The sequence below is a fragment of the Ambystoma mexicanum genome, chromosome 3q (genome assembly GCF_040938575.1).
Source record: "Ambystoma mexicanum isolate Mex_15411 chromosome 3q, UKY_AmexF1_1, whole genome shotgun sequence".
NCBI lineage: Eukaryota > Metazoa > Chordata > Amphibia > Caudata > Ambystomatidae > Ambystoma > Ambystoma mexicanum.
The window spans coordinates 1017461799-1017482165 of NC_090926.1; the positions used below are offsets into that span (position 1 = coordinate 1017461799).

General features: G+C 49.6%; 1 protein-coding gene across 3 annotated transcripts in view; it reads right to left on the reverse strand.

Moving 5' to 3' along the window:
• RNF213 (ring finger protein 213) overlaps window positions 1–20367 on the reverse strand; it is a 3248263-nt gene that overhangs the window by 2191035 nt on the left and 1036861 nt on the right. For all 3 annotated transcript variants that reach the window (XM_069655189.1, XM_069655190.1, XM_069655188.1), the window contains exon 15: window positions 15909–16031. In XM_069655189.1, coding sequence (XP_069511290.1) covers window positions 15909–16031 — 123 coding nt within the window. The remainder of the gene's footprint in view (window positions 1–15908; window positions 16032–20367) is intronic.

The window sequence follows — 20367 nt, forward strand, 5'->3', positions numbered from 1 at the left end:
CTCCAAGGACAGTCAGCCAGCCAATCACCTAAGAGTGCATTCCTGTCACCTAGGAGATTAAGCACAGGGGGTTTCGGGAAACTCCCTTGCTTCCTGCTCTGCCTGACACGCTGGAGCAAGAGGCGGGCTTCAGCCAAAGGCAAATTGAACAAAGGGGCTAAACCTGGTTTGGCACACAGAGTAAATCTCAAGAAGGACCTTTCCAACAAGAAATGGCGAACAAAGAAGACTGGGGCCATTTTGACAAAATGGCCACCCATGGGTGCATTATTAGGGCTGCAATTGCTGCCCGCGGTAAAAATGCACAATGGTAGGAAAAAGTAAACCACTGCCAAAAGACATTAATTGCAGAAAGGGTAACAAAAATGTTACATGAGAAACTGGACAAAGGGGATACCAAGTAACCCATGCAGCACCCTATTGTAAAATAGTGTGTGCTGGGTCTAGAAAGTTACAAATGTAAGTAAAGTCAATTTCACTTCACTGCTCTTGGAAACAGTAGTTTATCCAAAAGAAGGTATTTAAATCTTTAGGAAATCTGAAAGATTTCCCTGTGCCACTGCATTGAAGTTGCAGTGTGACACCATGTAAAAAGATTATCCCTATGGAGTTTGTCAGACTCCAAAACCAAATGAAACACAGAGTTCAGATTAAAGAAAATTACATGAGAGAGTGGGAAAGGAACAAGTTACTTACCTGTAACTGTTGTTCTCCAGCATGGGTCTGGCATGGATTCACATGCTCATGAATATTCCCCGTCGTCAGGCTGGGAATCCTCGGTAAAGAAAAAATCAGTATCAGTTTCGTTTCTGATCTGTCTTTCGTAGTAGTAACCAATCACTGATCTCTGCGTCATACTGACCACAGCCAATGACTGCCCTCTCCCTAAGCCCCGCCTCTGGCAGCCATCTTCAGATTTGGTAGCACGTGAAGTGGCAGTATGACCAAGTGAAGAGCCGCAGAGGGGTAGGCGGGAGGGTTCGCATGTGAATCCATGCCAGACCCATGCTGGAGAACAACAGTTACAGGTAAGTAACTTGTTCCTTCTCCAGCATGGGGTCTGGCATGGATTCACATGCTCATGAATATAAGAATACATAGCAGTACACACATGCACAACCACGGGAGGTGGCAAAGGCTCAACATTAAGCAATACAACAACTCAATATTAAGCATCTCTTACCTCCTCACCAGGCTCACCTTAAGCGAACAGGTTGCGCAGCACTGCTTGGCCGACCCTGGACTCCTCCCTGGAATCCCGATCGACGCAGTAGAATCTCGTGAAGGTGTGCGTCGACCTCCACGTAGCAGCCCTGCAGATGTCCAGCAGGGGCACACCAGATATCGCTCTGGTCGAATGGGCTCTCGGACAGCCTGGCAGCGGTCGGTTAGCCAAACGGTGGCAGTGCATGATGCAGCCGGAGAGCCATCTGGAAATAGAAGACTTCGAGAGAGCCTTCCCTTGATTCACAGGTCCAAAGTTCACAAACAGCTGTGATGTCCTCCGAAAACTCTTCGTGAGGTCCACGTAGAACTTCAGCGCTCTAGCCAGATCCAGCGAGTGCAAAGTCCTCTCAGCCGGCGACGAAGGAGACGGGAAGAAAACAGGTAACACCAGGGGCTCGTTAAGATGGAAGTCCGACGGCACCTTGGGCATAAAGGAGGGGTGCGTCCTAAGCACCACCCTCGAGGCATGGAAAGTCAAGTACGGTGCTTTGTAGGACAGGGCCTGGATCTCTCCCACACGTCGTGCAGAGGTAATGGCCACCAGGAATGCAGTCTTCCATGACACAAACTTCATCGGTGCGGAGTGCATCGGCTCGAATGGGGGCCCCATGAGCCTAGTCAGCACCACGTTAAGTTCCCACGCCGGGGCCAGGGCCTTCACCGGCGGGAACGACCGGAACAGTCCTTTCATAAACTCTTTCACCAGTCGATGGGACCACAGGGACGTCCGTCCTGTGGTCCTGGTATATCTGGAGATCGCCGCCAGATTAATCTTAATGGAGGCGTGGGCTAGCCTAGCCTTTGCCAGCGATAGCAGGTACGGCAGCACCTGAGGGGCCGTAATCCGTAGGGGGTTGATCTTCTGTGCTCGGCACCAGATAGAGAAACTCTTCCACTTGTAGCATTTGAGAGTCGAGGACGCCCTGGCCTTTGCAAGAACCTCTCTGCAGTCGGCCGTTATATCGTACCCTCCAAACTCTAGCGCTGCAGGAGCCAAGCCTGCAGGTTCAGCGACGCCGGGTCGTGGTGGAAGATGGCGCCTCCTTCTCTGGAGAGAAAATCCGCGTCCGCCGACAGCTTGATGGATGGGGACGTTGACAAGTCCAGAAGGTCCGGGAACCAGATCTGCCTCGGCCACGCCGGTGTGACGAGGATCATCCTGCACCGGGACCTCTTGAGCTGGTTGATGAGTCGAAGCAGCAATGGCAATGGAGGGAACGCATACAGGTATAGGCCGTCCCAGGGGAACGAGAACGCATCGCCCATGCTTCTCGGCTGGGGAAACCTGCTGGCGAACCTTTGGCACTTCAAGTTCGTCGCTGTTGCGAACAGGTCGATTTGGGGTTTGCCCCATCGTCGGAAGAGTTGATCCCTGGCGCAGCTCCCACTCGGAACACGCGCGCAGCTCCCTGCTGAGCGAGTCGGCGATGGCGTTTCTTTCTCCTGCCAGGTGGAAAGGAACCAGGAACATCCACTGGGCGACCGCCCAGTACCACACATCCTGTGCCTCCTTGGATAGGGCTGGGGATCTGGTACCTCCCTGCTTCCGTATGTAAAACATTGTCGTGGTGTTGTCTGTGAAGATCCTCACCACCTTGCCCTTGAGCGACGGGAGGAATGATTTGAGAGCCCAGAACACGGCTCGGAGTTCCAGGATGTTGATGTGCAGGAGCTTCTCCTCCGGGAGCCAGAGGTCTCTTGCGTGGAGATCTCCGGTGTGGGCGCCCCAACCTTCCAGGGAAGCATCCGTCGTCACCGTCTCCTGGTACGCCGGCGTCTGAAAGTCCTTGCCCGCCGTGAGGTGCGCTCGAACGCCCCACCACTGAATCGCCTGCCGGAACCCCTCGTTGAGGGGGACCCTGTCTTCGAAGGTGCCCGTCGCCTGCGTCCAACGGGCCTCGAGAAATTCTTGAAGAGGGTGCATGCGTAGACTGCATAGGCGCACCAGGTAGATGCAAGAGGACATCAATCCCCAGGAGGGACTTGATGGACCTCACCCTGGCCACGTCCGTGGCTAGCAGGCGCTGCACTTTGCCCAGAATGGTCTTCGTCCGTTCTTCCGACGGTGCCGCCAGGCGCCTCACTGTATCGAGCTTCGCTCCCAGAAACAGGGCCACCTGCGACGGCACCAGGTGGGACTTTGGGTAATTTATGGCGAATCCCAGGTCTGCGAGTAGCTGGACGGTCCTCGCAGTGTGTTCGACGGCGAGTTCCCTCATCCTTGAGCGGATGAGCCAGTCGTCCAGGTAGGGGTAGACGTGGATCCCCTGCAGGTGCAGCCGCGCCGCCACAGGTGCTAGGCACTTGGTAAAGACCCTGGGGGCCGACTTCAATTTGAACGGCAGTGCTCTGAATTGGTAGTGGCGTCCCTGGACGACGAACCTGAGGAACTTTCGGTGACTTCTGAGGATGGGAACGTGGAAGTATGCATCCTCCAGGTCCAGCGACGATAGAAAGTCGCCTTCCTCCAGCTGTCCCAGCACGTGCTGGAGGGTGACCATCCTGAACTTTTGTGACCTGATGTATTTGTTCAAACGACGAAGGTCCAGGATGGGGCGCCAGCCGCCCGTCTTCTTCCTGACGAGGAAGTACCTTGAGTACACCTCGGAGCCCCGGAGCCTCTTCGGGACGGGCTCGATGGCGCCTTTCCTGAGCATCGCCCGTACTTCCAACAGCAGTTGCGGAACGCGATTTTCCTTCCTGGCCACAGGTGGAATGTGAGGGCACTTCTTCAGGAATTCGATAGAGTGTCCTCTTGCCAGGGTATCCAGCACCCAACGATCGGTGGAGATGGACTTCCACACGCCGACGAACTTCGTCAGCCGGCCTCCCACCGGGGTGCTTCGGTGGGGGCCCGAGGCCACGGCCGGTTCAGTCCTGCTTGGAGGTGGTGGCCTTGCCGCCCTGGCCACCTTGCCGACGGCAGCAAGGCGCTCCCTGCTTGCCGCGACCCCTGTAGGCCTCCTGAGACGAGGAGCGTGCCGCCTGGCGGTAGGACGAGCCACTGCTGGATCCCTTGGAGGCCGCCTGTCTGCCTCCGGAGCTCCGAAAGGGCCGTCGTTGCTGAAGGGCTCCTAGGGCGTGGGCCGTCTCCGTGTCCGTCTTTATGGCTTGGAGGGATTCGTCCACCGCCTTCCCGAACAAGTTTCTGCCGTCGAACGGCATGTCCAACACCCTGGTCTGGACGTCCTGACGGAAGTCGGTCGCCCGGAGACAACTTCTTGAAGTATTTCCAGGGCCTCAGACCTCTTGTCGTCCGGTAGAAAGTCCAATATGGGGGCCAGCTTAAACCAGAGCTCCCTGTCGTAACGGGCCACGATCGCCAGGGCGTTGGCCGCTTTGACCGTCGTCGCCGCCGACGAAATGACCCGTCGCCCCATGGCGTCCAACTTCTTTCCCTCGCCGTCCGGAGGGGAATTCGACGTTGAGGCTCCTGACCCCGCCGCTTTCTTCTTCGCCGCCACCGAGACGACGGAGTCTGGCGTTGGCTGGGCCCTGAGGCACAGGAGAGCGGTCTCGGGGACCCAATACTTCTTCTCCTACCGGTCCCGTTTGGCTGGTGCCGTGGAGGGGTTCTTGAGTACCGACAGGCCCTCCTCCCAGATGTCATCGATTAGAGGCACCGCAATGACAGTCTTCCTCTTGGCCTCCCGGCGGTGATAGAGGAAACCTTCCTTTTTCTGCTCCTCCGGGCAGAGCTGGAACAATTCGGACGCCCTGGCGATCATGGCGTGGAATGAGCCAATCTCGTCGGGCGGAGATGCCCGTGCGACGGGAGACCCGTTCCGTCGTCGCCCTCAGAACCTGTCGTTGAGCCCACTGCACCTTCATCTCCCGACTCGTGGGAGGATGAGGAGGGAACTGCAGGCCTTACGGGGGTGAGCGGTGGAGAGGGTTGGGTCCTCCGTCGTTTGTTCTGAGGACTTCCCGACGGGCCAGGTTGAGGGTCCTCCGGCCTGGGCCGTGGTAATCTCATCCTTATCTCAGAGCATAAGGACTGGATCGCAAACAAAATGGCCGCCGAGCTATCCTGAGGCCTAGGTTCCGGCTGCGCCGGAAGGGAAGGCTGCTCTTCCTCGCCATCGTCGTCTTCCTCGGTTATCTCCCGAGGATCTTCCTTGCGGGACCGAACCTTCTCAAAATGTACTTCGAGATTCCTTGCAACCTCGGTCAGTTCCCCCTCCGAGGCTGACTCCGAGCTCGAGGAGGCTACCGTGCCCCCCCCCCTCCTTGTTCCATCATGGGGGCCATGACGATAGTCTGAAAAGAGGATTCCCTCCTTGGCGGCAGGGAAACTCTAGTCCCGGAGGCAGTCTCCGCTGGCGGGGTCTCTGCCGGCTTGGCCAGAGTCGCCTCGATCGCCTCGATAGAGGCCTTTGCCTGCTGGGTAGGGGCCTTCACCACCTTAGGTGCGTCCTGGGCCTTCTCCTTAGGGGGAGGGGCGACGCCTTGCTCCCCCTCTCCCGAGATCGGACGGGGCTTCTCCCGAAGCTTATCCGGGGTCTCAGACTTCCTCTTCCCCGAACCGGAGCGCTGGCTCGTGGTTGACGGTGCCGGGGAAGGTGCGCCCTGCCTGGCGACCGAAGAGCCCGACCTTTCGGCGCTCCCGGAGCCAGCGGACTCGCGGCGCTTGGCCTGGTGTTGGGCCCCCGTCGCCGGGGCGCCCGCACAGGACTTAGAAGCCCGCTCGGACCCTTTCTTCTTCTTCTCACCCATCGAGCCCTTCTCCAACCAGCTGGCGAGACGAGATCGACGGTCCCTCATGGTCCGCTCTGACAAGTTCTTGCAGAACTGGCAGTCCTTCTCTACATGAGTCTTGTCCCCATGAAGACAGTAGAGGCATCGTGAATGTTCGTCCTCCTTAAACACATTCTGCAGCCCGCATCCAGGGCAGCTGCGAAACAGCTTGGGTCCGGGTGACAAATTCGCGTCCTGGGCCATCTCGAAGTAGGCTGCGAATCTTCTGGAATCCTCCAAAGGGTTGATTCGACGAAATCTTCACCCTTGAGGGGCGTAGGAAAATCCTGCAATGGGTACCCGTTAACGGGAGTAGAAACAGTGGAGCTTGAGGCTCGATTAACCGAAAAAAAGTGAAAATTCACCTGAAAAAGCGCGAAACACGCAGTAAAAGCTCGAGAGCTAAGCACGAGGACTCCCAACACTTGAACGTGCGGTAAAGATCTGAAGATGGCTGCCAGAGGCGGGGCTTAGGGAGATGGCAGTCATTGGCTGTGGTCAGTATGACGCAGAGATCAGTGATTGGTTACTACTACGAAAGACAGATCAGAAACTGATTTATTCTTTACCGAGGATTCCCAGCCTGACGACGGGGAATATTCATGAGCATGTGAATCCATGCCAGACCCCATGCTGGAGAAAAGATGTCACTCTCTCCAGGATAAAAATTAAAAGTCCTAAAGTCCAGCAAAAGTGCTGGGGGTCTCTAAGTAGAAGTGAATTAGCACATTTCTGCGAATTCTCCCTAACGCAGTCCTTTAAAGTTTTAGGCCTAAACAATTTCCAAGACTGGCACTGTTTTTCAGTGTGGTTCCTAGGGAGGCAAATGTTACACACTGTCAATCCTTCCCGGGTAACTTCCTGTTACCGGAAGGACAGAATTTTAAAGGAGTATTTTCCACAGTGAATAAAGATGGCAGCCTGGTGGAATACGAGTATAGTGGAATATGCATTCTCTAAGTGAGATGGAATATGAACCTTCTCCCGCTCTCCCTACAGGGCCGAAGCCCGTTGGGGCCTAGGTAGGCCACAGACAAAGTTTGTTGAGACAGAAGTCATTAGTCGACGGATGTCTTGCCCCGAAAGCTGTTGCCAGAGATCTTGCAGTGTACGGTTGTCGAAAGGACAGAAAACGTCTAACTCCAAACTTTTTTCTAAGTAATAACATCAGCCAAGAAGGAACTCCGCGGCAAGCGTCCGACTAAGATGGCGGAAAAAAACAATGTGTGGGACCTCGCTGCGTGAAGGACCATGGGTAAACTGGACGTCACACTAGTGATAGTATTACTGGCATGCCCTGTCAACGGCATTTGAGTTTCAAAAAGAAAAAAATGTAATACTCTGCGGCTACCACTAGATGTCAGCCTATGCATAGCATGTGATCTAAGCAGATCCACAAGCCTCAGAAATAGGCAATACAGCTGTTGTACACTGGGGAATGGCTGCAGAAGCTACTGATCCCTTTAGGTAGACAGAGCATGCATCAAGACTGTCCTTGCCCTGCTTCTGTTTGCCTTTATACATAAAGTAATCTTGGAACCTATGTTCTGTGGAGAAATTTGATTCCCCACAGTTGGGGCTCGGATCCAACCCTGGCACTTTATTCACAGGCAACGCGGTTTTGGAGTCATCAGCGTTGGAGCTAAAACATTCCCTAGGCTGTTTTGTTAATATCTGTGATCGATTGCAGTTGTCACTGAACAAAGAAAAAACGAAGATGCTGGTGTTTAGGCCTAAAAGATCTGTGACCAGACTTTGGAGGTGGATGGAACTAGACTAAAACAAGTCGGTTTTTACGATTTCCTTGGAATTAGGTTTTCAGATATTGGTTATTGGTCTGCTCAGAATGGGAAATCCTGTAGAACTCTGGGGGAAAACAGTGGTGGACTTATAATTATTTTTGCAAGCCATGAAGGGGGTTTGGGGTGGCTATTCCCAGCGATTGAAATTTACACGGCACAAACCACCTGAGCAGCCTTATATAGGGCTGAGTTATGGTGTTAGTGAATGCCAAAAACTGGCTTGTATGAAGAATACATTTCTGAAAGCTTTTGAAAGTACCACGATACTTTCCTAACAGGCTGCTGCACATGGAATGTGGTTTGGAGACAATAACACAGTTTTCTATTGGACTAGGCTCTGGGCAGCACCAGAACTTGTGAAATCTAGAGACCCTGAACCATATATTAGAATCTGCTGAAGGGTGTTCTCTCCCTTGGGTGTTGCATATTAAGCAGCAGCTGAGCGCCATTAATTGAAGTAGTCTGTGGCTGAACCCGGCATTGCAAACCAAAAGCAGCAGGAATGAGGTGAAAACTGCAGCACAGAGAGATTTGTGGGATGAGCTTGCAAGGTCGTGCCTATGATTGAAAACAGTGGCTCAATATTTGGTTTTGAAAAATGATTTTATATTAGAGGAATACCCTAACTGCATGAGCAAAAGCACTTTATTTGGAGTATAGGCAAGATACTCTAAAGGTTGCTAAATGTATTCACCACTGGAAGACCTCTAACTCAGACATCTGCCTGTTGTGCAATAGGAATATTGATGCATGCTGCACTTTATGCTATTTTGTGATAAACTCAGGGATTTGGGAGTGATGTACTGCTTTCCTTTTTTGTTTTTTAAACAAGCCTGTTTTTCTAGACTAACGTAAGTGATACACTTATGTAAAACGGCTGCTGACCCAAATGTTGTCTATCTAGTGTTGAGGTTTATCGAGCATGGGCACAGGAATTATTTGATTAGACATTCAGCAGGAATTTAAAAACTGAGGAGATATTTTTATATCTTTTTGATGTAACTGATCATCTGTTTTATCTTTTTTTATTTTATACAGAGCCGATGTAATGATTGTCTTAAGCGTTTTTATATGCTTTAAATTAACAAACTAGTTTGTGTTGTAATATTGTTGATGTGCTAAAGACTGTCAAATAAACCCTTATGAACTGAGCTGGTACTCTTTAACGCCTTATGCGGTAAAATGCAAAAGTGCACAAGGAAACAGTCAAAAATATGGTAGAAAAATAAACTGCTACCAGCCCATCCTGTACACATTTTAATTGCAACCATAAAGTTACAAAAGGAAAGGTTATAAGGACACACAGATTCCTAACCGCACTTCACATAAAGGAGATGTGTGCAGCTTTAGAAATACAAGAAATCCACTAAAGGAGATCGTCTCCCAGTACTGATAGTCTTAGGGACTGATCAGTTTCCCCATAAGAGGGAGCAAAAAGACCAGGCAAGTAAAGCGGGGGGCTTTACTTACCTTCAAAAAGTGAGGCCAGGAAGCACAAAATAGCAAAATGATAGGGTGTCCATTAGAAGTCTAAGGGAGAAAAGAAGCAAAGAAAATATTTCCTCAGACCCACATAATGTTGATGGCTCTCTTTTACAGGGCTCATGAGCTGTGTGTGCAGCCCCTCTTCAAAGCCCCCACCTGACCATAACAGAAACCTTCAGTAGGTTGGTGGTCCATTGTGCAGACATCCAATCTTGGGTCTCTGTTCATCAAATCTGGAGTCAGATCTCTTCATGGAAGGCACCCGCTCTATCCTAAGTTGTTTGGTTGCTGCCTTCTTCCCTTATGTTGCCATAGGTAAAATGCACTTACATTTTCACTATACGAATCAGTGAACTATTGATTTTGTCCCATTTGTTTTTATGGACAAACTTTGCCAGATTTCTCAAGGTTTGCCATTTATTAAAATAAAAAGGGGTGAGGAAAAACTCACTATCCTAACAGGAAATATCCCTACCTAGCAAACTAAAACTAAAGAACGATGACCTAGTGTCCAACAACTCTCTGACCCTCACAGCAATACATACAACAAAAATATACAAGGAACATACAACCAAACAGTGCAAAGGTTCAAACTATTAGAAAGTACTCCTTGTGACCAGGGTTGGACTCACTTTCCCTGGATCAATTCAATTATACCTTTGGAAAAGTTCTGATTCAACAAAGTTCTGTTTAGAACAAATGTCTTTTCCATCCGCTGCGTCCTTCCTCTTGGTAAATTAAATGTCTTTCACAATCACTTGTTCAAAAAGCAAAGCAATAATTATCCTCCACAGTATCATTCCTGGTAAAGCAAATGTCTCTTTCACAAAACACTAGCTCAAACCAAGGCAATTGTTTTCTTTCACACAATGGACCTAATTCACAGAGCGTTTTCGATTTGAGTTTTTCCATTATAAAACACTTGTGTGAATTAGGCCCAATGTCTTTCTTGATGTTAAAGGCTATTTGTACCGCGCACTATCACCACCGGAGTGGTCCCCTGGCGCACTGGCAGCTCTGAAAAAGGGAAGGGGGGGTGTGTTAGTGGGAATAAGTTGGAAAAGTGCAAGAGAGCAGTGATGTGTTGTTGGCAGCCTCAGCCCGGTGGGTCTGTTGGCTGGGTTTGGGGTGTTTTATGGTCGGTAGACATTGTGTGCTGTTGTGCAAGTCTACGTGTGGTTAGTTGTGTTGTTGCAGTGTAGTGAAGTTTGTGCAGATTGTGGTGTTGTAGGCCTGTGGTTGTGTTTGGTTAGAGTTTGAGAGGTGTATTCAGAGGGGTGAAATTGTTAGGGGATTGATTAATTGGCATTGCTGTCCTTGCAATTATGTCTAGGTGTGATGCATGCTATCACTCACTATTCCATCCAAGTGTGACACATGCCAACATTTTTATTTCTACCTAGATGCGACGCAGGCTCAAAGTAGGAATTCCATCTAAGTGGCACATGCTAACATTCACATTTCTATATAGATGTGACACAGGCTCAAATTAAGAATTCCATCTAAGTGTGGCAAATGCTAACATTCACATTTCTATCTAGATGCGACGCATGCTAAAGTTACGTGCTCATCTAAGTTTGGCGCATGCTAACAGCCACAATCCTATCTAGAAGCGGCATAGGCCAATCTTCACAGTTCTCTCTAGGTTTGGCACTAGTTAACATTGGCAATCATGGAAGTATGCAATACAAGGCAATATTTACAGTCCAGCCATGAATAGATTTAGGCTGGTGGTCACAAATATCTAAGTATGCATAGGTCTATGGCAGTCTGCAATATGGAAAGGTAAGGTAGAGTGGCAGGGGCTTTATGGAATAGAGTAATTGGTCTACACCCCACCCATGCCACACTTACAGTTTATGTTGGTGTCTGTTGACTGCTGGCTTCATTGACTTCCCCTGCAGACAGATCCAGGAGCCGCCAATGTAGAAGCCGTCCTTTGCCTTGGGGCCCTTAGCTGAAGCGGGCTGCCGGGCAGTGGGCTGCCCTGGGCAGGCCAGGTATGTCTATCAGGTGGTCAATCACGGGGTGGGTGGGCGGGAGGAGGTGGTAAAAGAACGGGAAGCTGAGAGGGAGAGAGAGAGGGGACAAGGCTGCACTCGGGCTGCAGAAATGGAGATATAAATAAAAAACGGGCCCAAAGCAGTCCCAGGGCCTTTCCACTCACCTGGCCTGGATATTGAGATTGGCGAGGCGGCAAGGCCTGCACTCGCCTTGCTGGCAATAGCCAATCACGGGGGGTGGGCTGGTTGGGCGGCGGGTGGAGGTGGTAAAAACACAGGAAGCTGAGAGGGAGAGAGAGAGGGGACAAGGCAGCACTCGGGCTTCAGAAATGGAGATATAAATAAAAAAAAGGCCCAAAGCAGTCCCAGGTCCTTTCCAGTCAGCTGGCCTGGATGTAACAGTTTGTCCCCCGTCGAAGAAATAGTCCAATAAAAGCACTTAAGAGGGTCTCATAACCAAGTGGATCATGAGCAGGGAAAAATCCTAGTAAGTCTCAAAGAACCCACCCCCGAAGAAAAACAATCCAAGAAAAGCGCATAGACACGCTCGAAGAACCCACCCCAAGGAGAAACAATGCAATAACGCATAGGGGATTTCAAAGGCAAATGGATTGTGCGCCGTAAGGATAAAACGCCTCCCAAAAATGGTCACATAAGAATAATAGACAAAGGCAAAGGCTCAAAGAACCCACCCCCTTGGAAAACAATGCAAAAACAACGCATAGGGGGTTCAAGCACATGTGGATTATGAGCAGAGAAAAATGATTTGTCAGAATGATAAGTTACTGATATCTTTCCACAACACCTTTTTACCACAACCACTTTTCTTCAAAGCAACTGTTTCTTTCCGGGTTCGCTCTCCTGCCAGGAACAAAAACTACTACTACAGTTGGTCTCTTCCGTCAGTGGCAATATGGTTTACAGCTTTCCCCAAAATGGTGTCTCAGGAAAGGAGAATTGCGCTCTTGTCACCCTTTTATCTCTTTGTTGTAGTCTCTGCGCTGTTGACCTTTTTACTTCTTCATGACCTCTAGGCTGTTGGCAATATGGGTTACTGGTTTCCCCAAGTTGACGTTTCATAAATGGAGAATTGCGCCCTTTTTGCCTTCTTATTCTATTTGCTCAATATACAAAATTGGCTGATTTTAACAAACATTCCACTCAGAGCACCCAGGGTTACCTTCTTTCGCAAGCCAACTTGCCAGCTTTGTTTGGCGTCTCCGTTTTGCTCCCTACTGCTGCGGACCCTTGGCGGATCAGTAATCCGTTTGACAGCTCTTCTGTACCTGCCACCACCTTCATAGCTCGTCTCTTGCGTCCTGCCGGTCCCATTGGGTCCCTGCATCCTCCTAGGAACTCTGGTCGGGAGCATGTCTCCCACACAGCTGGGACTCTCTTCCCGCTGCGGACCATGACCCTGCTTCCTGCTAAATGTACTCTGCAAAGCTGCCTGCCTTCTCTTTGCACGTCGGCTTCTGCTGGAGCCCGCACTCCTGCTGCAGCCCAACTGGTTTTGTATCTTCCCGGACTGCTTCAGCCTCTTCTTTTTTTCTCCCTAGCTGTGGTGCATTTTCAGGTTTAAATGTCCCACTCAGCTGTTTTGCCTTCAAACAACTACACCGCATATTCCCTTCAATGGCACTTTTGATCCTCATTGACACTTGGTCCTTATTTCTCGTCCCAGTACAACAGGCAATATGGATCTTGAAGTCCATAATTGGTTTGAGTCTTAAGTCCTTTCATTTCCATTTGATTGTTGAACTAGATGTAAACAGAATTAGGAGATGTAATATGAGTGATGTCTTATTTAACATTAGGGCTAAGATTTCGACCCAAGACAGAATCAAGACCATTAGAGGAGGTCATCTCCATTTTAGAATCTCTCAAGGTATGCAACTTATTCTGTCTAGGTAACTTTTCACAGAAGGTTCTTTGAGTTTCCTCATGAGAGGGACTTGTACAATGACAGCATGTCATGAGATATTTGGGAATTACAGGACTCATCCTCACAGGAAGATGAATACTGTCCCTCTCGAAGGAGTCACCCTGCCCCATGGCAGCCATCTTCTCTCATGTGATACTCCCTCATGATACCACCCCCAGATTTAGGATCAGGTAGCAGCTGCCTTCCCCTGGCCACATGGGAGGAGATCCTAGGCTGGTGTTCAGTGATGACTCAGCAGGATTCATCACATTTCACTCTTATGTTAAATTTTCACCGCAATTATTATACCTGTGAATTTAAATGCTTTTTGTGGGACTAAATCACTAATTCACTTATTTAAAGCACAATTAAGTGTTGTAGTCCAAGCTGTAATAATCTGCACCATTTTTTTCCTACTTGTATTAAAGGTGTTGGGACGTTTCGCAACACTACTATTTATTTTTATAATACTAGTTAAATATTTGTTTTAGTACTTCCCTTTTTTTCATATACTTCTGCGAGAACTCACTTTGATTGTGTGCCATTTGTGACTACTATACCTTGGTGTAGGTCTCATGGTAATGGTATGGTAATGTTTATTCATAAAGCGCCTATACACAGATAAGTGTTTCAAAGCGCTAAAGGAGGGTGGGAACCTGGGTAAAAAACAGTCACTCAGAGCCCTTGAATTTCTGAGATGAGAACGGTCTGCACAGGCAGATTAAGTGAATAGGATACATTTAGCAGTTTAGACACAGCAAATAGGCCTGAGAGCGATTATGCGTTTTTTTCCAAGTGCACATTAAGGGGTGAAGACAGGGAGAACAGACAGAACGATCTTCAGGCAGGGCTATATAAAGATCTTGCAAGTGCGGGCAGGGCAGGGAGGGGAGGGGAGGGGCAGGGCACCAAGTGCACCCAGTCGGTAGAGACTGGTGAAGTGCGGAGAGAGAAGCGCTCAAGGATTTATTTCAAGTACAGTGGGTGGGGTGGGGTGCAGGGCCCTGAGCAAGTGCAGAAGGACTGGCAGGAGTGCCTGGGCCCTGTGAGACTCAGATACACTAGGCGGCCAGTCAGTAAGCTGTATGGAAAGGAGGGAGAGAAGGAAGAGAAGAGTGCTGTTAGCAGGGTAGGGTGAGAGAAGGAAGAGGAGAAGAGGAAGGTCTTGAGGAGTTTCCGGAACTTAAGAATATCAGGCTCAAGACAGAAAGTGGCGGGGAGGCTGTCGCAGAGGGATGCGCCTGCTGAGGAAATGGATCCCCCTCCAACTCTATGCTTGGCGATCCGGCTCTCTCGCTGAAGGTTGGATGTAGGAGGGCTCGAGAGGGACAGTATTTAGGAAAGCAACGTTGAAGGCAAGTAGGTCCCAGGCCCGAGAAAGCCTTGTGGACAATGCAGAGGGTCTTGAATTAGATCCTTACAGCCACAGAGAGCCACAGAGAGCGCCAGAGAGATGCAGTTCCTGGGCTTGAGGCCAAGGATAAGTCTTGCGGTTCTGTTCTGGATGAGTTGCAGAGGGAGCAGGGCAGAAGCAGGGAAGTTGAGGAAAAGGATGTTGCAGTAGTCCAGCTTAGAGCGATCTATGGCTCTAGAGACAGTGAGACGCTTGGGGAAAATTAGAAAAGGTAGAATGCCTCTGAGGAGGTGTACTCGATAGACTTTTTTGAGATGTCAGAAATGTGAGAGAAGGATAGAGTGGAGTTGAAGACAACCCCCAGGTTTCTGCCCTCATAGGTGGGGTTGGGGGCAGGGCCAAGGGAGGCCAGCCAGAGTTAGAGGGGTAAAGCGGGAGCAGGGGTCCCAATGCAAACAATGTCAGTTTTACTGGCATTGAGACAAAGGTTGTTTGCAGCACAACATGACTGAATAGCAGAGTCAAGTATGAGTGAGGAGGAGGCGGCGGCTCAGGGTAGCCTGAAGGATAGTTGCGTGTCATCCACATAACACTGGAAATTAGAGGTGAAAGTGGCAATCACACGTGCCAGGGTAGCTATGGTGACGTTGAAGAACCAGGGGATAGGTTACAACCCAGGGGCAAGCCACAGGTTGAGAGGGTGATAGTCAAGAGAAATGCATCAAGTTCAACATGGGATGGGCGGTCTCAGAGATAAGAGGCTAACCAAACAAAGCCTGACCTGCGATTGACAGGGTGTCACAAATCCGTGAGATCAGTATGTTGTGGCAAACCGTGTCAAAGGCGGAGGAGAGATCAAGGAGGGAGTGTTAGTGTTGAGAGCAGGTCTTCACAGGTGTTCATTAGAGCAGTGTCCATGTCTCTGGATGCTCTGAAGCCAGACTGATGGTCGTGGAAACAACTGATTGATTCCGTGTGGAGGTTTAGCTGAGAGATAGCCAGATTCTCCATCCTCCTAAGAGGGAGCAGAACTGCTCTTTTACTTCACTAGTGTGAGAGCCAGAATAACTTTGCAGAAAACCTTGTACACTCGCCAGGAGGACTTCAGAAAAGTCTTCGACACACGCACACAAGAAGGGATATCATGTTCAAGTTAATAGGTCAAAATAATCACACCAGAGCCACCTGGAAACTGTCACACCAAATCGTTTTCAGTACAGTTAGTAAGCATGCAAATGACACCATTTCTAATGAACTTTCATTTACCAAATGATTATCAATTGTGGTCATCATGAAAACTATTTGGCTTGGTAGAAAATTACCTACAATCCATGAGTCGCACACTACATGACGTGCACAGTGGGACAATTCCTTACCTGGCAGGCAGAATGTACAGCTTCAATGGCGCAATTCTCAAAGCACTTGCCAATGTCAGATTGAAATTGACTAAAGATGTCGTGATGCTTGCAGTAGACCTCGATCTGCTGAAATGCACCTTCCTAATGGAGGAAGAGAGTTCCTAATGTCATTGGCTGGTCTAGCATGCCAACATACACATGCTTAAATAATAAGCTTGATTTCCAGCAAACAAACCGGTATAGAAAGCATACCCACAAAATAGAGCAGAATATTTCCTTTCCTGTAGGAATCGCAAAGTTAAACAGAGGTTAATTTTGCAATAAGTACCAGAATTTCCACAAAAATAATGTTTTAGGGGGGTATACCACAAAAGAACAAGTAACTTCTTACCTGGTAACGTTCTTTCGATGGGATGTTCCTCTGACGTATTCCCCATCTTAGATAATTCGTCTCCAGCTTGCTGGCCTCGGAAATGTTTTCTCTGTAGACGTCCGCCGAGTTGGTGTCCCTCGAAAGCCACTGTATCGGCGCCGACGTCACCATGCCCATAAATTGCCACGCGCGGAGTCCATTGCTCAGTTCCGTTTTGTAGCATAAGATAAGTCTTGCATAAATTGGCTATTGACCTTGAAGGAGCGTGAGCTGCAACCACAAGGGAAGTATTACTGCGGGGATGGATGGGAGGGCAATAAGGAATACGTCGGAGGAACATCCCATCGAAAGAACGTTACCAGGTAAGAAGTAATTTGTTCTTTGAAGGGATTGTGTCCTCCGACGTATTCCTTATCTTAGATAGACTCTCATAGCAGTGGCATGTAATTGGAGGTGGGAGTAAGAATGTCATGTATCCCTTTTAGGAATTAACCAAATGTAATACGGCTTTGCCAAATCTGGTCTCTTGACTAGCGGAGGAATCCAGGTTGTAAAATCTTGCGAATGTATGTACGGATGACCATGTGGCAGCCGCACATATGTCTCGGACCGGTACCCCTCTTTGGAGGGCCGAAGAGGCTGCGATACCCCTGGTTGAATGAGCCCTAAGATTTTGAGTGGCTCTTTCCCTGGCAGTTTGTAACATTCCAGAATGGCCAAAATAATCCAACTGGAAATGGTCCGTTTTGTTATGGGTAGTCCCAACTTGTGACCCGAGTAGCCTACAAACAGTTGGTCTGCTTGCCTAATCCTAGCAAGTCTGCTGATGTAAAAGCTTAGAGCTCGTCTTGGGTCCAGCCTATGTAGCCTATCTTCCTCTTTCCCCGGATGGGGAGGAGGGTAGAACGAAGGTAAGGTAATTTTCTGAGTGATGTGAAATTCAGAAACCACCTTTGGGAGGAAATTAGGCTTCACCTGTAGGACAACTTTGCCCTTATGGAAAATTGTATGGGGGGGTTTACAAGATAGAGCTTGTAATTTGCTCACCCTCCTAGCAGATGTTAGTGCTACTAATAGGACAGTTTTAAGAGTGAGAAATCTCAGCGAACAAGAGTGGAGTGGTTCGAAGGGAGTACCCATTAGGAAATGTAATACTAATTTTAAGTCCAATAAGGGAACTTGGAATGGTCTTGGAGGATAGACATTAGTTAATCCCTTGAGAAATTGTATTACTAAGGGTAGTTTGAAATACGATGGTTCCTCCGCAGTGTGCTTGAAGATTGATAGCGCCGCAAGATAGCCTTTTACAGTGCCAACTTGAAGGCCTGAGTTTGCCAAGTAGAAACGATAACACCGTTGGTGTACCGCATGGAAAAGAGTCGATATGTCCTCTCTACACCAGCTGCAAAATTTGTTCCAACGGCAGCGGTATAAAGACTTTGTTGCTGGCCTTCTGGCCGAAAGCAACACCTCCATGACGTCATCAGGGAGGTCCCAATCCTTGTACCTCAACCTTTCAGAAGCCAAGCGTGAAGGTTTAGGGTTTTTATGTCTGGATGGAGAACCTGACCTCCCTTCTGCGAGAGAAGATTCTCTGAGTGGAAGACAGATTGGAGGGCAGATGGACATATCCAGAAGGTCCGGCTACCACATTCTCCTGGCCCAGTCCAGGGCAATTAGGATCATGGTTTTCCGGAATCTTCTCAACCTCCTGATCATTTGAGGAATAACAGGGACTGGTGGAAACGCGTAATGGAGTGGAAACTCCCAGTCCACTACGAACGCGTCCCCTAGAGCACAACTCGGGGGAAATTCCCTTGAACAGAACAGATCGCACTTCCTGTTGGTACTGGTGGCGAACAGACCCACCTGAGGGGTTCCCCAAAGGGCGAAGATCTCTTGAGGGACTTCCTGAGCTAGCTCCCACTCGTGGGAGACTGTGCTCTGCCTGCTCAGAGCGTCCGCTGTCAAGTTCTTCTCTCCGGCTAGGTGAGCTGGCGATAGAGAGATTCCTTCCTGAATTGCCCAAAACCAGAGCTGCATTGCCTCTCTGCACAGTGGCAGTGACCCTACGCCTCTTTTGTTGAGGTAGTGCATGGCCACTGTGTTGCCTGTCATTATCAGGACATTTCTCACCTGTAGTGATGGCAGGAAAGCTTTCAGCGCTAGTCTGATCGCTCTCAGCTCTAATAGGTTGATGTGTAGTCTGGACTCCGATGGAGACCAACGACCGCTGATGGTCAAGTCGTTGGCATGGGCTCCCCACCCCGTGAGTGAGGCGTATGTGACTACTGTTATCTCCGGCCATGGTGGCCAAAACAGTTCTCCTTTCAAGATGTTCTCTGGATAGGCCCACCATTGAAGGTCGTGGGCTACCTTGTCCGGAATCCGGAGGGGATCTGTCATTCTTCCCGAGTATTGTGACCACTGGGTTCTTAGTGCCCACTGGAGAGATCTCATTCTCAGGCAAGCCTCTGGCACAAGGAAGACGCAGGATGCCATGAGGCCTAGCAATCTCAAAAAGTTGAAGGCTGGGAGATGTTGGGCATTTTGAAACTTGGTGACCATCTGCAGAATATCTTGAGCCCTCACCTCTGGTGGCAAGGCTTTTCCCCAGGGAAGTGTCCAGGACCGCTCTGATGAACTGGAGTCTCTTATGGTATCATCTGTGACTTCTTTAAATTGAGGGAGAAGCCCAGTTTGTGAAGGAAGTGGCAGACATAATCTAGCTGGATCTGAGCTTGTTCCGAAGATACAGCCCTGATCAGCCAATCATCCAGGTAGGGGTAGACGTGGATCCCTTCCCTCCTTAGACTTGCAGCCACTACCGACATTAGCTTGGTGAAGACCCTCGGGCGGAGGTCAGCCCAAATGGCAGAACTCGAAATTGATAATGAGAGTCGCCAATTGCGAACCTCAGGTATTTCCTGTGTTTGAGATGGATTGGCACATAGAAATAAGCATCCTGGAGGTCCAGAAATACCAGCCAGTCCTGTATCTGGAGGGCCTGAAGGATCTGAGAGAGAGTTACCATCTTGAACTTGTCCTTCCTGAGGAACGTGTTCAATTCTCTTAAGTCCAAGATAGGTCTCAGTCCTCAGTCCTCCTTCGGTATGAGAAAGTAGGGGGAGTACCAGCCCCTGTTCCTCTCCGCTACTGGTACCGGTTCTATGGCACCTTTCTCAGCAGGTCTACAATTTCCTGCAAGAGGAGCGGATCTGGAACTTGTAGAGAGCTGTGCCCCGGCGGATGACTCTGAGGGATGCATAGAAAGGGTAGGCAGTAACCTTGGGCAACTGTCTCCAATGCCCAAGCATCTGACGTAATAGCCTGCCATTCCGTCAGATGGTGAGTTAACCTGCCCCTACAGGTTTTTTGTGTGGAAAGACCTCAGAGTGGTTTGGGGGCAGCTGATGCAGATGCCGAGGATAAAGAGGCACCTGCTGCTGCTGCGGCCTTAGTACTTTTGACCCGTCCACCTCAGGTGCATCTCCTTTGGCCTCTTTGAGCTGGCTCTCCTCTGCCTCTCCCGAATGCGGAATAATAGCGAAAGGACTTTCCTCTCCGAGGTTCCTGAGGGGCGAAAAGGAGTTTGGCGGATTGCAGCTCCTAAAGATTTTGCTGCTGCTTTAGATGTTTGCAACCTTTCCAGACTGTCATCAGCCTTTTTACTGAATAAAGAAGAGCCGTCAAAGGGCATATTCAAAAGTCTGGCCTGTACATCTGGAGCAAAGCCAGACTTTCGTAACCACGCATGCCTGCGGATTGTAGTACTTGCCCCCATGGCCCTGCTGATACTGTCAGCGGAATCAATGCCAGTTTAAAGAGATTCGCACATGGCATCTTTGCCATCTTTAATGATGTTAAGGAAGGCTTCCCTTCCATCTCCTTCCGGTATGCAGTCAGCCGCTGATGAAGCACACTCCCACAGTGTGTGACTGAACCTGGTGAGCGTACAAGTGGCGTTGATGGATTTCAATGCCATACTACAAGCAGAAAAGACTTTTTGCCAAAGAATCGTACCTTTTGTCATCCCTGTCCTGTGGAACAGTAGGATAAGCGGATCTGCTGCTTGATGAAGTTGCCGCTTGAACCACCAGGCTC